This window comes from Labrus mixtus, chromosome 9 (genome assembly GCF_963584025.1).
Source record: "Labrus mixtus chromosome 9, fLabMix1.1, whole genome shotgun sequence".
In the NCBI taxonomy this organism is placed as follows: domain Eukaryota; kingdom Metazoa; phylum Chordata; class Actinopteri; order Labriformes; family Labridae; genus Labrus; species Labrus mixtus.
Window position 1 is genome coordinate 21,314,964 of NC_083620.1, and position 12,610 is coordinate 21,327,573.

Sequence of the window (12,610 nt, forward strand, 5' to 3'; positions counted from 1 at the left end):
TATACTCAAGATACTCAGAAGCATTACAGCACAAATGTTTTTGTGCTCAATTTCTTTCCCTTTGGTGTGTGTGTGTGTGAATGTGATGGACTTCTGAGTGAAGAACAAACCAGTTTACGGTCATATAAAAACGTTTGGGCCACATTATTCTTCTTTCCTCCGTTAACATGGACAAACCACAGTCCCTGAGATGTGAAACAAGCCATCAGGGAGTGTAAACAGTCCACGTCTTAAAACTCGGAGATAAACTGAATTTTATCTTTAGTGTAGTGATTTGTTTTAAATTTGATCGTCACTGTTTTTAGCAGTGCTGCATCATCTCAGACCTAAATGTACTGAAAGTGTATTTTAGCCCTGTGACATTCTCTCACTACGTCTTTGAAATGATCTTTTCATTCTGATATTGAAACCGATGTATGACATGTCAAGTCAAATGCATTAAACGTTTTAGGATCTATTCTTTAATTATGAAGCTGCTCTGATTAGCTTAGCATAAATACTAGAAACAGACAAAAGCAGTTAGCTTTGCTCTGCCAAAATACAACAGAATGATCTTTACAGCACTTCTAAAGGTCATAAACTAACACACCCTTTAAGATAGTCCATTCTAAATTCACAGGCTTTTGTTTTGGGATCCTTGTAGTCATTTCCAGGAGACTTCATGGGTTGCCTGGTAACCGGTTCCGTTGTCACTACTTCTGTAACCGTGTAATAAGATTTTGTTTAGTTTTTTCTTGTTTTACTATTATAATATTTTTGCCTGCTTTTGAAAACAGTTAGCAGACATCTTGCCCTCATACCATTTTAATAAAATATACTAAGATATAACAAGTATTAAGTGAACTTTAGAGGTGCTGCTGGGTAGATTTTGTCACTTTTAGGGGCTAGCTGTTCTCCCTTGTATCCGTCTTTATGCTAAGCTATACTTTGTTCATTACCCCCCCATGAGTCAATCTCTCCATCCCGCTCTCTTCCAGACAGAATGTCAAACTATTGTTGTTATTGCTTCTTCTCTGCATAGCCAAATAATCAACATGAAGCTGTACATGAAACTCACTGGACAACACTGAAGCGCCGTCATATCTAAATTGCTCTGTGTGTGTGTGTGTGTGTGTGTGTGTGTGCGCGCGTGTGAGAGAGAGAGAGAGGATTTGTCGCTGTGTTCTGTGATAAGAACCCAAAATGAACACAAACTACACTATTTATACTGCTAACTTGCTTAACGATATTGTGTACTATATCTATTTTTCATACAGAAGTAGTGTGTTTTGGATCCTGGGACTGAAAGGACAAATCCTCCCTGCAAAGGATGAATCTAAGCTTTCTGTGTCAGAACGGATCATTTCTGATCAAACTGAATTTAATGATCATCTCCTGCTCTGTAGATCAGCTACTTTTTCCTGGTCTGACTGGAACTGTTGTATTGTCACTCCCCACCTCACTCAGGTTTCTCAAGATGCTGTTAAAGACTCTAACCATGTGGACGTTTGGGCTGAGAAGCAGATAATTTGTCATTGTAGTTCCCCTTTAAATAGTTACCGATATTGCATATTAGAAAACCAATTAGCAGTGATTTTAAGACTATTTTTACATTTTTAATCTATTGCCATGATTTTAAAATATTGAATTAGCTGGATTAGCCTAAACAGACCTTCTCCACACCTGGACATGTAGTAATATGTGCCCTGAAGTTTCAGCTAACACGCCCACTCCTCTTATGAACAAAACTTCCTTCTACTGGCACATGATCTGTAGAGAAAACGAACAGTCTGTCCTCCTGCTCCGCCTCAGCCTTTAAATGTTTCCACCTCCTTTATTCTCCTGCAGCTAGTCACATCAACTTTTATAACAGTAGACTTTATACTTGAGCCTATTTTCACCTTTACTAGTCCGTCGTCACAGATTCAAAATATACTGAGGTTCACTTCATGACTGGAACAATTTCTTGTCTTTGTGCAGCTTCGCAGGTGTCGCTGTGATTTTAGTATCTGCATCTCTCACTAGTTTGCTTTGTAAAACTGGCAAGGTTTTCTTCTTTTGAATATCTATTTTGTTCATGTTATGTGTACTGTAAGCTTTTGATAGCGTACACCTGAATCCCTGTTGAACAAATGAATATTGCATTATGGTTAACGGTAATATTGTATGCCTAGTTTTGTTTTTTAGATGTTTTAATATTTTGATAATTTATTTTTTAACACATTCCCACTGTTGCAGACAATAGTGAAGATAAGAGGGTACTGTGTTTTATTTGTGTATGCGTTCTTTTCTCCTGATCTCTGTACAAAAACATGATTTGTATGATTTATTGTTTTGTTTTTTTCTATTTTCTCGAGTCGTTGTTCCTCCTTGTGCATCACTGCTTCCTGCATGTTGCAGAGGTTTGAGGTGCAGAGATGAAAAGGTGTGGTTCCATATTGTTTTCTTTGGGTTGTAATAACTTGTACATTTAAAAGTGTAAATTATGTTTCCATTATTTTATACAAAATATATTAAAATAACTATCAAAACATTGGATGATTTTATTTGTTCATTTTTAATGTCGTACGATATTCACCTCGTCATCGCTCTGACGTTTCACAAGTGAGACGTGCAACTGCTCGGAAAAAGTTTTTACATCTCAGAATTCCTGAACTCTAAGACGGCTTTGCTATCTGCTAATTTGGTCTTTGATTTATTGTAACATTCACACCAAAGCAACTTCATTTTTAACTGCTGAATTCTGGCATCTTAAACATCAAAACTACACATTAGGTAAAACATTTAAGTTATTAGAAGTAAATGTTCATTAAAAAAAATATGAAGTATTTGCAGCTTTACTTTTTAATGCATTAAATGGTTTTGAGTGTTGATAAGAGAAAAGAAGAAATTAAACATCTGATCATTTTAAAATTTGTTCAGAAAACAAAAAGAGATTTGTCTATTCTAGCACTTATTTTGTTTAAGTCTACATATTTTCTTAAATGGATAAATTACATTCAGGGTTTTAACTTTATTTTAACTTTTTGATAAAGCTTCAGTGAAACATGAAGAACCCGTGCTCCCAACCTTCAGTCCCTTTTTATAAATGGGATGAATTTGCAGAACAGGGTTTACCATGTTCTACTAAGGGGTGATGTGAAGGGCAGTCACTATGCAGGTAGCTCTCAGGGCAGAGTCTGAGAGAACATTATAATACAGTCATCAAGTATGACGATATTGTCAAATATCTTCTATCATTAAATAACATTATCAATATATGAACCTGATGTTTTGCTCCTGCTGGTTTTCATTAAGTTTATATTCCCTCTGGCCTTATTACCTTTGTTGATCAGCTGTCACTTTAATGTTGCCTGAGATAATAATGAACCAGAAGTTACCTTCAGCTAGCACGCATTTCTCTCTACATCTTTACTATGGCTACCGAACAGTAAATATGATCAGACAGGATGTTTAACAGAAAGGCTGGCTTGCTAGCCAGACTTCGAATCTTTCCAGTGTTATCAAGGAAAAATAACGTCATGTAAATTAGATTTACCCCCTCCCCTCCTCCTCCAAATGTTTTTATTACAGATCTAAATGAGTCACACAAATGACCTATTTGGGATCCGGAAGGTGACACGTTTGCACCCCTGTACCTTTTTCCTGAAGTCAAATAATCCTCACTAAAGTTATCCTTTCAGAGCAATCAGTCAAAGCTTAAGATAACGTGTAAATCATGACAAATTCCTCCCTTACTTTCAGGTGCCTACTGTATTAAACGTTCTAAAACAGTCAGATGAGTCAACAGCTGCAATTGGCAGAAGAACTAATCTGGAGACAAGGTCCGCAGAGTTGTAAATCTTAATGAAGCAGATTCTAACATCCTGTTCCAACTATTATTAAAATCATTGTCTTGTGCCCGTTACCAGTTTAAATCTAGTAGGTTTACTCCCTTCAGTGCAAACAAACACAAGTTAATAACTTGCTTGTGAAACTTAATTTTGTCAAAAGCTTTTTTTTTATTTGCATCATTAAACACATTCATAGTTAAGTACTTGCATTGTTGAGAGAACAATTTAATAAAATTAATTAGATAAATTCTGACGAGCTCACAGCAGTGTAAACGAGTGTGAACAGTGAAAAATGCTCAAGTTGTTTAGTAGAAATGTTACAAATACTTGTGTAACATGGAGGCACAACACTTCATCAAATCACAGTAACACTCAATCCCCAGCCGCCCTCGCTAAAGAGACTAAACTTTAAGTGTTCGGGTTTAAGATCCACACATGAGGCAGTCGTCTCGATTCTCCAGAGAACACACCATGGCCGCCATGTTGCGCTCTTTGATCTCCTCCTCTGAGGCCTTGGCCGGCTCCTGCGCCTCCTTCAGCTTCTCCTTGTTCAGGGTGAACTGGATGGGGTTAGCGGCTGGCTTCGTCCGCAGGTAGTACATTCCCGTTTTCAGACCCTGTGAAGGAAAATTTAAATAAATTTAACACGATTTGAGATTTATAGAAATACGTCGTTCTTTCATCCTGATCCGTCTCACTCACTTGTTTCCAGCCGTAGAAGTGCATGCTGGTCAGTTTGCCGTAGTTCGGTTCTGCGATGTGGATGTTCAGGGACTGGCTCTGGTCGATGAAGGCGCCGCGGTCAGCCGCCATCTTGAGCACGGTCTTCTGGGAAATTTCCCAAACCGTTTTATACAGCTGCTTCAGATCGTCAGGAATCCCATCAATATCCTGAGGAACAAGCAAAAATGTTGACATGATGATGGCAAAAAAATATGAACCTTATTTATTACATTAAAAAGATATCAAGATAGTAACAGTAGAATTTACTTAAACTGGTCCTGATTTTTCACTCTTGATAGTCTAGTCAAATTCCTGATGAAGGCATTTACAGAAAATTCAAAAGTATGTTTTTCTACCAGGATATAATGTGGATGCTAGATTACCTGAATGGAACCGTTATGACCAATCAGCTGATTCTTCATCTCCTCGCTCCACAGCCCCCTCTCCGTCAGGTCTTTGAGCAGATGCGGGTTGACGATCTGAAACTCTCCAGACAGGACTCTGCGGGTGTAGATGTTGCTGGTGTAGGCTTCGATGGACTCGTTGTTGCCCAGGATCTGTGCGGTGGAGGCGGTGGGCATCGGGGCGAGCAGCAGGCTGTTCCTCACGCCATGTTTGGCGATCTTCTCCTTCAGCAGCTTCCAGTCCAACAGGTCGGTGGGCTTCTTCTCCCACATGTCGTACTGCAGGATCCCCTTGCTGACCGGAGACCCTTCGTAAGTCTCGTATGGGCCGAGCTCGGCAGCCAGCTCGCAGCTTGCCTCAAGGGCGGCGTAGTAGATCGTCTCAAAGATGTGAATGTTCAGCAACTGGGCCTCTGGGCTTTCAAACGGGTACCGCATGAGGATAAAGGCGTCAGCCAAACCCTGAACACCGATACCAATCGGCCTGTGACGCTTGTTTGACTTCTCGGCCTCCGGTACAGGATAGAAGTTGATCTCGATGATCTTGTTTAAGTTCTTGACGATAACTTTGGTGACCTCTGCTAGTTTCTTAAAGTCAAAAGTCCGCTCAGGGGTGACATACATGTTGAGCGCAATGGAAGCCAGATTACAAACGGCTACTTCATCATGGCTGGTGTATTCAACGATTTCTGTGCAGAGGTTGCTGCTCTTGATGGTGCCCAGATTCTGATGGTTGGTCTTTCTGTTGCAGGCGTCTTTATAAAGCATGTATGGAGTACCTGTTTCTGTCTGGGACTCGATGATGGCGTGCCACACCTGCTGAGCTTTCACCACACGCTTCACCCTCCCCTCCTTCTCATATGAGGTGTAAAGCTTCTCGAACTCCTCCCCCCAGCACTCATCCAGCCCAGGGCACTCATTAGGACACATCAGAGACCAGTCCTGGTTGCTCTCCACTCTCTTCATGAACAGGTCGGGGATCCACATGGCGTAGAAGAGGTCTCTGGCTCTCTGCTCCTCCTTTCCTGTGTTCTTCTTCAGCTCCAAGAAGTCAAACACATCAAAGTGCCAGGGCTCAAGGTACATGGCGAAGGCTCCGGGCCTTTTGTTTCCACCCTGGTCGACATAACGCGCCGTGTTGTTGTACACTCTCAGCATGGGGACAAGACCGTTTGAGTTGCCATTTGTGCCGGCAATGTAGCTCCCTGTCGATCTAATACAGCTGACTGCTACGCCGATTCCTCCAGCTGATTTGGAGATGAGGGCGCACTGCTTCAGAGTGTCATAAATGCCTTCAATGCTGTCGTCTTTCATGGCTAGCAGGAAGCAGCTGGACAGCTGTGGCCTGTTGGTACCTGCATTGAAGAGGGTAGGTGAGGCGTGCGTGAACCACTTCTCAGACAGCAGGTTGTAGGTCTCGATGGCTGCATCTATGTCGGATTTGTGGATTCCGACAGAAACTCTCATCAGCATGTGCTGTGGTCTCTCAGCCACTTTTCCGTTAATCTTCAGCAGGTAGGAGCGCTCCAGAGTCTTGAAGCCGAAGAAGTTATAGGAGAAGTCTCGGTCGAAGATTATGGCGGAGTTAAGGCGATCTTTGTTCTCAAGAACAAGGTCTAGTGTTTCTTTGGAGATCATAGGGGAGTGGCGTTTGTTTAAGGGGTTCACGTAGTTGTACAGGTCCTCCATCACGTCACTGAACACCTTCTTGGTCTCTTTGTGCAGGTTAGAGACAGCGATCCTTGCAGCCAGGATGGCATAGTCAGGGTGTTTGGTCGTGAGTGTGGCAGTGATCTCTGCAGCCAGCGTGTCAAGCTCCACCGTGGTGACTCCGCTGTACAAACCCTGGATCACCTTCATCGTTATCTGAGTCGCATCGACAAAGTCTGAGTTCAGGCCATAGCACAGCTTCTGGATGCGAGAGGTTATTTTGTCGAACATGACGCGCTCTTGGCGGCCATCTGGGGGGGGGGGGGGGGAGAACAACAGTTAACCACATTAGAATCATTTTTCAAAAAAAGGTCAACTAAATTATTTTAAAAATAAATAATAAATTACTTCCATTCAAATATTTTATCAACAAAACAGTGTCAAATCTCCTGGAATATATTTTAATTACTAATCACTACACATCATTTACTTGAGAAGAACACCAATGATACCGAGAAAAATGTATCTGCATGGTCAAATCTTTAACAGTTTATATTAAGTTTCCAGATGAAAATCTTTGTTGCATTTTGTGTCACCTCAATGTTGAAGGTTGTGGAAGGGTCAGGTGATTTTAATTACAAAAGAGTAGTCTAATATACTGTATATTCAAATAGGTCGATAGAGTTTTCAAGTATCACATAAAGTAATGGAGTATAAAGTCTTATATTTGCATCAGAAATGCAGTGGGGCGGTAACATATATGAGTTTCTTAAAACAGTTCCCAATTACAGTAGTTAATTAAATTTAAGTGGTTGCTGTTCACTAAGGCTATAAATTCATTATATTGTACCTTTTCGTGTTATTCATTTAAGTTTTCCTTCTTTAAATATTGAATTAGAAAAATAATAATTACTTGTCTCTTAATATATTAAGAACCCGGAAATATTTAAACTAATAATAGCCGTGAGCTACTTTTTTCTGTGAACACACATTAAACCATAATTGAATGCCGTCTTTGTAACATAACAATGAGTAAGGTCTTTTTGTAACATAACAATGAGTAAGGTCTTTTTGTAACATAACAATGAGTAAGGTCTTTTTGTAACATAACAATGAGTAAGGTCTTTTTGTAACATAACAATGAGTAAGGTCTTTTTGTAACATAACAATGAGTATGGTCTTTTTGTAACATAACAATGAGTAAGGTCTTTTTGTAACATAACAATGAGTAAGGTCTTTTTGTAACATAACAATGAGTAAGGTCTTTTTGCATGTTTTTTGTAACGTCACAATGAGTAAGGTCTTTTTGTAACATAACAATGAGTATGGTCTTTTTGTAACGTCACAATGAGTAAGGTCTTTTTGTAACATAACAATGAGTAAGGTCTTTTTGTAACATAACAATGAGTAAGGTCTTTTTACAACGTCACAATAAGTAAGGTCTTTTTACCTGCTTTTTGTAACGTCACAATAAGTATGGTCTTTTTGTAACATAATAATGAGTAAGGTCTTTTTACCTGTATTTTGTAACATAACAATGAGTATGGTCTTTTTGTAACATCACAATAAGTAAGGTCTTTTACCTGCTTTTTGTAACGTCACAATGAGTATGGTCTTTTTGTAACATAATAATGAGTAAGGTCTTTTTACCTGTTTTTTGTAACATAACAATGAGTATGGTCTTTTTACCTGTTTTTTGTAACATAACAATAAGTAAGGTCTTTTAACCTGTTTTTTGTAATATAACAATGAGTAAGGTCTTTTTACCTGCTTTTTGTAACATCAGAATAAGTAAGGTCTTTTAACCTGTTTTTTGTAACATCAGAATAAGTAAGGTCTTTTAACCTGTTTTTTGTAACATCAGAATAAGTAAGGTCTTTTAACCTGCTTTTTGTAACATCAGAATAAGTAAGGTCTTTTAACCTGTTTTTTGTAACATCAGAATAAGTAAGGTCTTTTAACCTGTTTTTTGTAACATAACAATAAGTAAGGTCTTTTAACCTGTTTTTTTGTAACATAACAATGAGTAAGGTCTTTTTACCTGTTTTTTGTAACATAACAATGAGTATGGTCTTTTTACCTGTTTTTTGTAACATAACAATGAGTAAGGTCTTTTACCTGCTTTTTGTAACATAACAATGAGTATGGTCTTTTTACCTGTTTTTTGTAACATAACAATAAGTAAGGTCTTTTTACCTGTTTTTTGTAACATAACAATGAGTATGGTCTTTTTACCTGTTTTTTGTAACATAACAATGAGTATGGTCTTTTTACCTGTTTTTTGTAACATAACAATAAGTAAGGTCTTTTAACCTGTTTTTTGTAACATCAGAATAAGTAAGGTCTTTTAACCTGTTTTTTGTAACATCAGAACAAGTAAGGTCTTTTAACCTGTTTTTTGTAACATCAGAATAAGTAAGGTCTTTTAACCTGTTTTTTTGTAACATAACAATGAGTAAGGTCTTTTTACCTGTTTTTTGTAACATAACAGTGAGTAAGGTCTTTTTACCTGTTTTTTGTAACATCAGAATAAGTAAGGTCTTTTAACCTGTTTTTTGTAACATAACAATGAGTAAGGTCTTTTAACCTGTTTTTTGTAAGATAACAATGAGTAAGGTCTTTTAACCTGTTTTTTGTAAGATAACAATGAGTAAGGTCTTTTAACCTGTTTTTTGTAACATAACAATGAGTAAGGTCTTTTACCTGCTTTTTGTAACATAACAATGAGTATGGTCTTTTTACCTGTTTTTTGTAACATAACAATGAGTAAGGTCTTTTTACCTGTTTTTTGTAACATAACAATGAGTAAGGTCTTTTACCTGCTTTTTGTAACATAACAATGAGTATGGTCTTTTTACCTGTTTTTTGTAACATAACAATGAGTATGGTCTTTTTACCTGTTTTTTGTAACATAACAATGAGTAAGGTCTTTTAACCTGTTTTTTGTAAGATAACAATGAGTATGGTCTTTTTACCTGTTTTTTGTAACATAACAATGAGTAAGGTCTTTTAACCTGTTTTTTGTAACATAACAATGAGTAAGGTCTTTTAACCTGTTTTTTGTAAGATAACAATGAGTAAGGTCTTTTAACCTGTTTTTTGTAACATAACAATGAGTATGGTCTTTTTACCTGTTTTTTGTAACATAACAATGAGTAAGGTCTTTTACCTGCTTTTTGTAACATAACAATGAGTATGGTCTTTTTACATGTTTTTTGTAACATAACAATAAGTAAGGTCTTTTTACCTGTTTTTTGTAACATAACAATGAGTATGGTCTTTTTACCTGTTTTTTGTAACATAACAATAAGTAAGGTCTTTTTACCTGTTTTTTGTAACATAACAATGAGTATGGTCTTTTTGTAACATAACAATAAGTAAGGTCTTTTTACCTGTTTTTTGTAACATAACAATGAGTAAGGTCTTTTTACCTGTTTTTTGTAACATAACAATGAGTAAGGTCTTTTTACCTGTTTTTTGTAACATAACAATGAGTATGGTCTTTTTACCTGTTTTTTGTAACATAACAATAAGTAAGGTCTTTTTACCTGTTTTTTGTAACATAACAATGAGTATGGTCTTTTTACCTGTTTTTTGTAACATAACAATAAGTAAGGTCTTTTTACCTGTTTTTTGTAACATAACAATGAGTATGGTCTTTTTGTAACATAACAATGAGTAAGGTCTTTTACCTGCTTTTTGTAACATAACAATGAGTATGGTCTTTTTACCTGCTTTTTGTAACATAACAATGAGTAAGGTCTTTTTACCTGTTTTTTGTAACATAACAATGAGTAAGGTCTTTTTACCTGTTTTTTGTAACATAACAATGAGTATGGTCTTTTTACCTGCTTTTTGTAACATAACAATAAGTAAGGTCTTTTACCTGCTTTTTGTAACATAACAATGAGTATGGTCTTTTTACCTGCTTTTTGTAACATAACAATGAGTAAGGTCTTTTTACCTGCTTTTTGTAACATAACAATGAGTATGGTCTTTTTGTAACATAACAATGAGTAAGGTCTTTTTACCTGCTTTTTGTAACATAACAATGAGTAAGGTCTTTTTACCTGCTTTTTGTAACATAACAAAGGCTTTCATAAATTTGGTTTTTGGCGCCAAACATGACAAAGGGCTCGTGCCTACGCCCATAAATAATAAATTTCACTGAATACTCAACCAACATACATTTCGTTTGAGTTAATGATAACATTTGTGTGTTCCGCTTGTTTTTAAGTTGATTTCGGTAAAATAATCTCCATAAAGCTGAAGCCTGCTTGACTAGCAAAGCTAGTTTCACTAAGTTAAACAGCTGACAGGTAATCTATATCCTGGTTCGTCGACTTCAGCTTTGTAGGTTTGAGTTATAACAATGTGTCGGTCCGTCTGAGGCCGCAGGTGAGTCGCAGTCAACTCGTTTTAATTGTTATATCTGTACTGTTGACAGGAGGAGCACTTAAGCTAACCTGAGGCGGAACAACACCTCTACGTAACAGAAAACATCTCACCTCGTTTAATCACATGCATGCTGGAGGAGTGTGGTGTTAACTCGTCTACAGAAGGCTGCAGGTGTCCAGACACACGTTTTATCTTCTCCTCGGCGACACGTTGTGCTGCGGAAACACAAACTCTGCTCAACCTCAGACGAGAAAGCGCGAATGACTCCTGAAAAACCCCGCTAAGGTTGCATTTGTACGGAAGACGTCACCGCCATGTGAACAGATGGACAGGCGATTTATCCAATCAGGAGCAAGACAGTGCGGGACTTCGTGTCTGAGGACCAATCACTGTTGTTTAATATGTCAGCTTCCTCTTCCGCTAATTTTCCCGGACAGAAATCTGGCGGGACAGAAGTGGGTCACGTCACAACTACCTAGAGCAGGGGTGGGCAACTGGCGGCCCGGGGACCACATGCGGCCCCCATCAACCCTCAACGTGGCCCTTGGGTCAATTTTTACACATCAATTAATTGGAAACATGAAGAAAAGATGACAAAATCTGCCATGAATTCATGAAAACCAGAAATATGTCCATAATAATATTTGATCACTGGTATATGTTGAGTTAAATTTGAGACATTATTGACTGTAATCGTTTTTGTATTCTACAATTTGGCCCTCTGGCAGTGAGAGTTAAATGAATGTGGCCCTTGCTGTGACCAAAGTTGCCCATCCCTGACCTAGATATACGGGTCATATAACATGTTGTGAATTGTCCTGACATGATTCATGATTTTTATACACGAGATTGGAAATTGATTTATGTGTGTTCCTACAATATTTAAAAGTGCAAAGCATTAAAATCAAACATTCCTGCAACTCCAAAAAAAAAAAGGATTAAGTACACAAATGATTTCATTGTTTGGGTCAGTGTTTAAGAAAAAGGAATTAAAAAAGCAAAGCTGTCTGATACCAATTCTTCCGTTCACATGCTTTTCATACCCAGAGCTTGAACATAGGTTGCTGGTGTGAAATGTAATGTAATGTGTGGGTAAAAAACTTTAGAAATTCAACAACTATTGAATGATGAATGAAACCTTTATTGCCCCTAGACTTGCACAGAGAGCTAAAAAAAACACAATACAAACAAACATTTACAGGACAGCACACAAGAACACATAAAAACACACTAAAGCATCACATGATTCAATGAGGGATTTCAGCAGGTTAAATAAAGTGCAGAGTGCCGAGTTCGTCCTGTATAATCAGTTCTTATTGAGCAGCTGAATACTGCGCGGTACAAAGGATGTAATGCCTCTTTTAGTCCTCATCCTGGGCAGTCTGTACCTGCGCCCTGAATTCAAGAGTTCATACTCTGACCAAAGGGGGTGCAGAGGGTCAGCTGTAATCTTGATGGCTAAATTCACTGTGTACCGGTCTGTCAGGAAAGAAATGCTGTACATTTGCTTCCCAGTTATCTTGCTGCCTAGTTTAACAACCTTGTCCAGTTTGTTCCTATTTTGTAAGGACAGTGCTCCTCCCCAACACTGAATACAAAAGGTCAGCACACTTTCAATAAAAG

The 12,610-nt window shown here is 37.8% G+C and overlaps 1 protein-coding gene across 1 annotated transcript; it reads right to left on the reverse strand.

The window, feature by feature from the left end:
• Positions 1–3,980: 3,980 nt before the first annotated feature.
• Positions 3,981–11,265, reverse strand: LOC132980627 (ribonucleoside-diphosphate reductase large subunit). Its single transcript, XM_061046856.1, has 4 exons — positions 11,098–11,265; positions 4,919–6,900; positions 4,515–4,703; positions 3,981–4,429 (listed from the first exon to the last, which is right to left on the reverse strand). Exons 1-4 carry the CDS (start codon positions 11,114–11,116, stop codon positions 4,235–4,237), a joined length of 2,385 nt encoding a protein of 794 aa, XP_060902839.1. The 5' UTR covers positions 11,117–11,265; the 3' UTR covers positions 3,981–4,234.
• Positions 11,266–12,610: the final 1,345 nt, after the last annotated feature.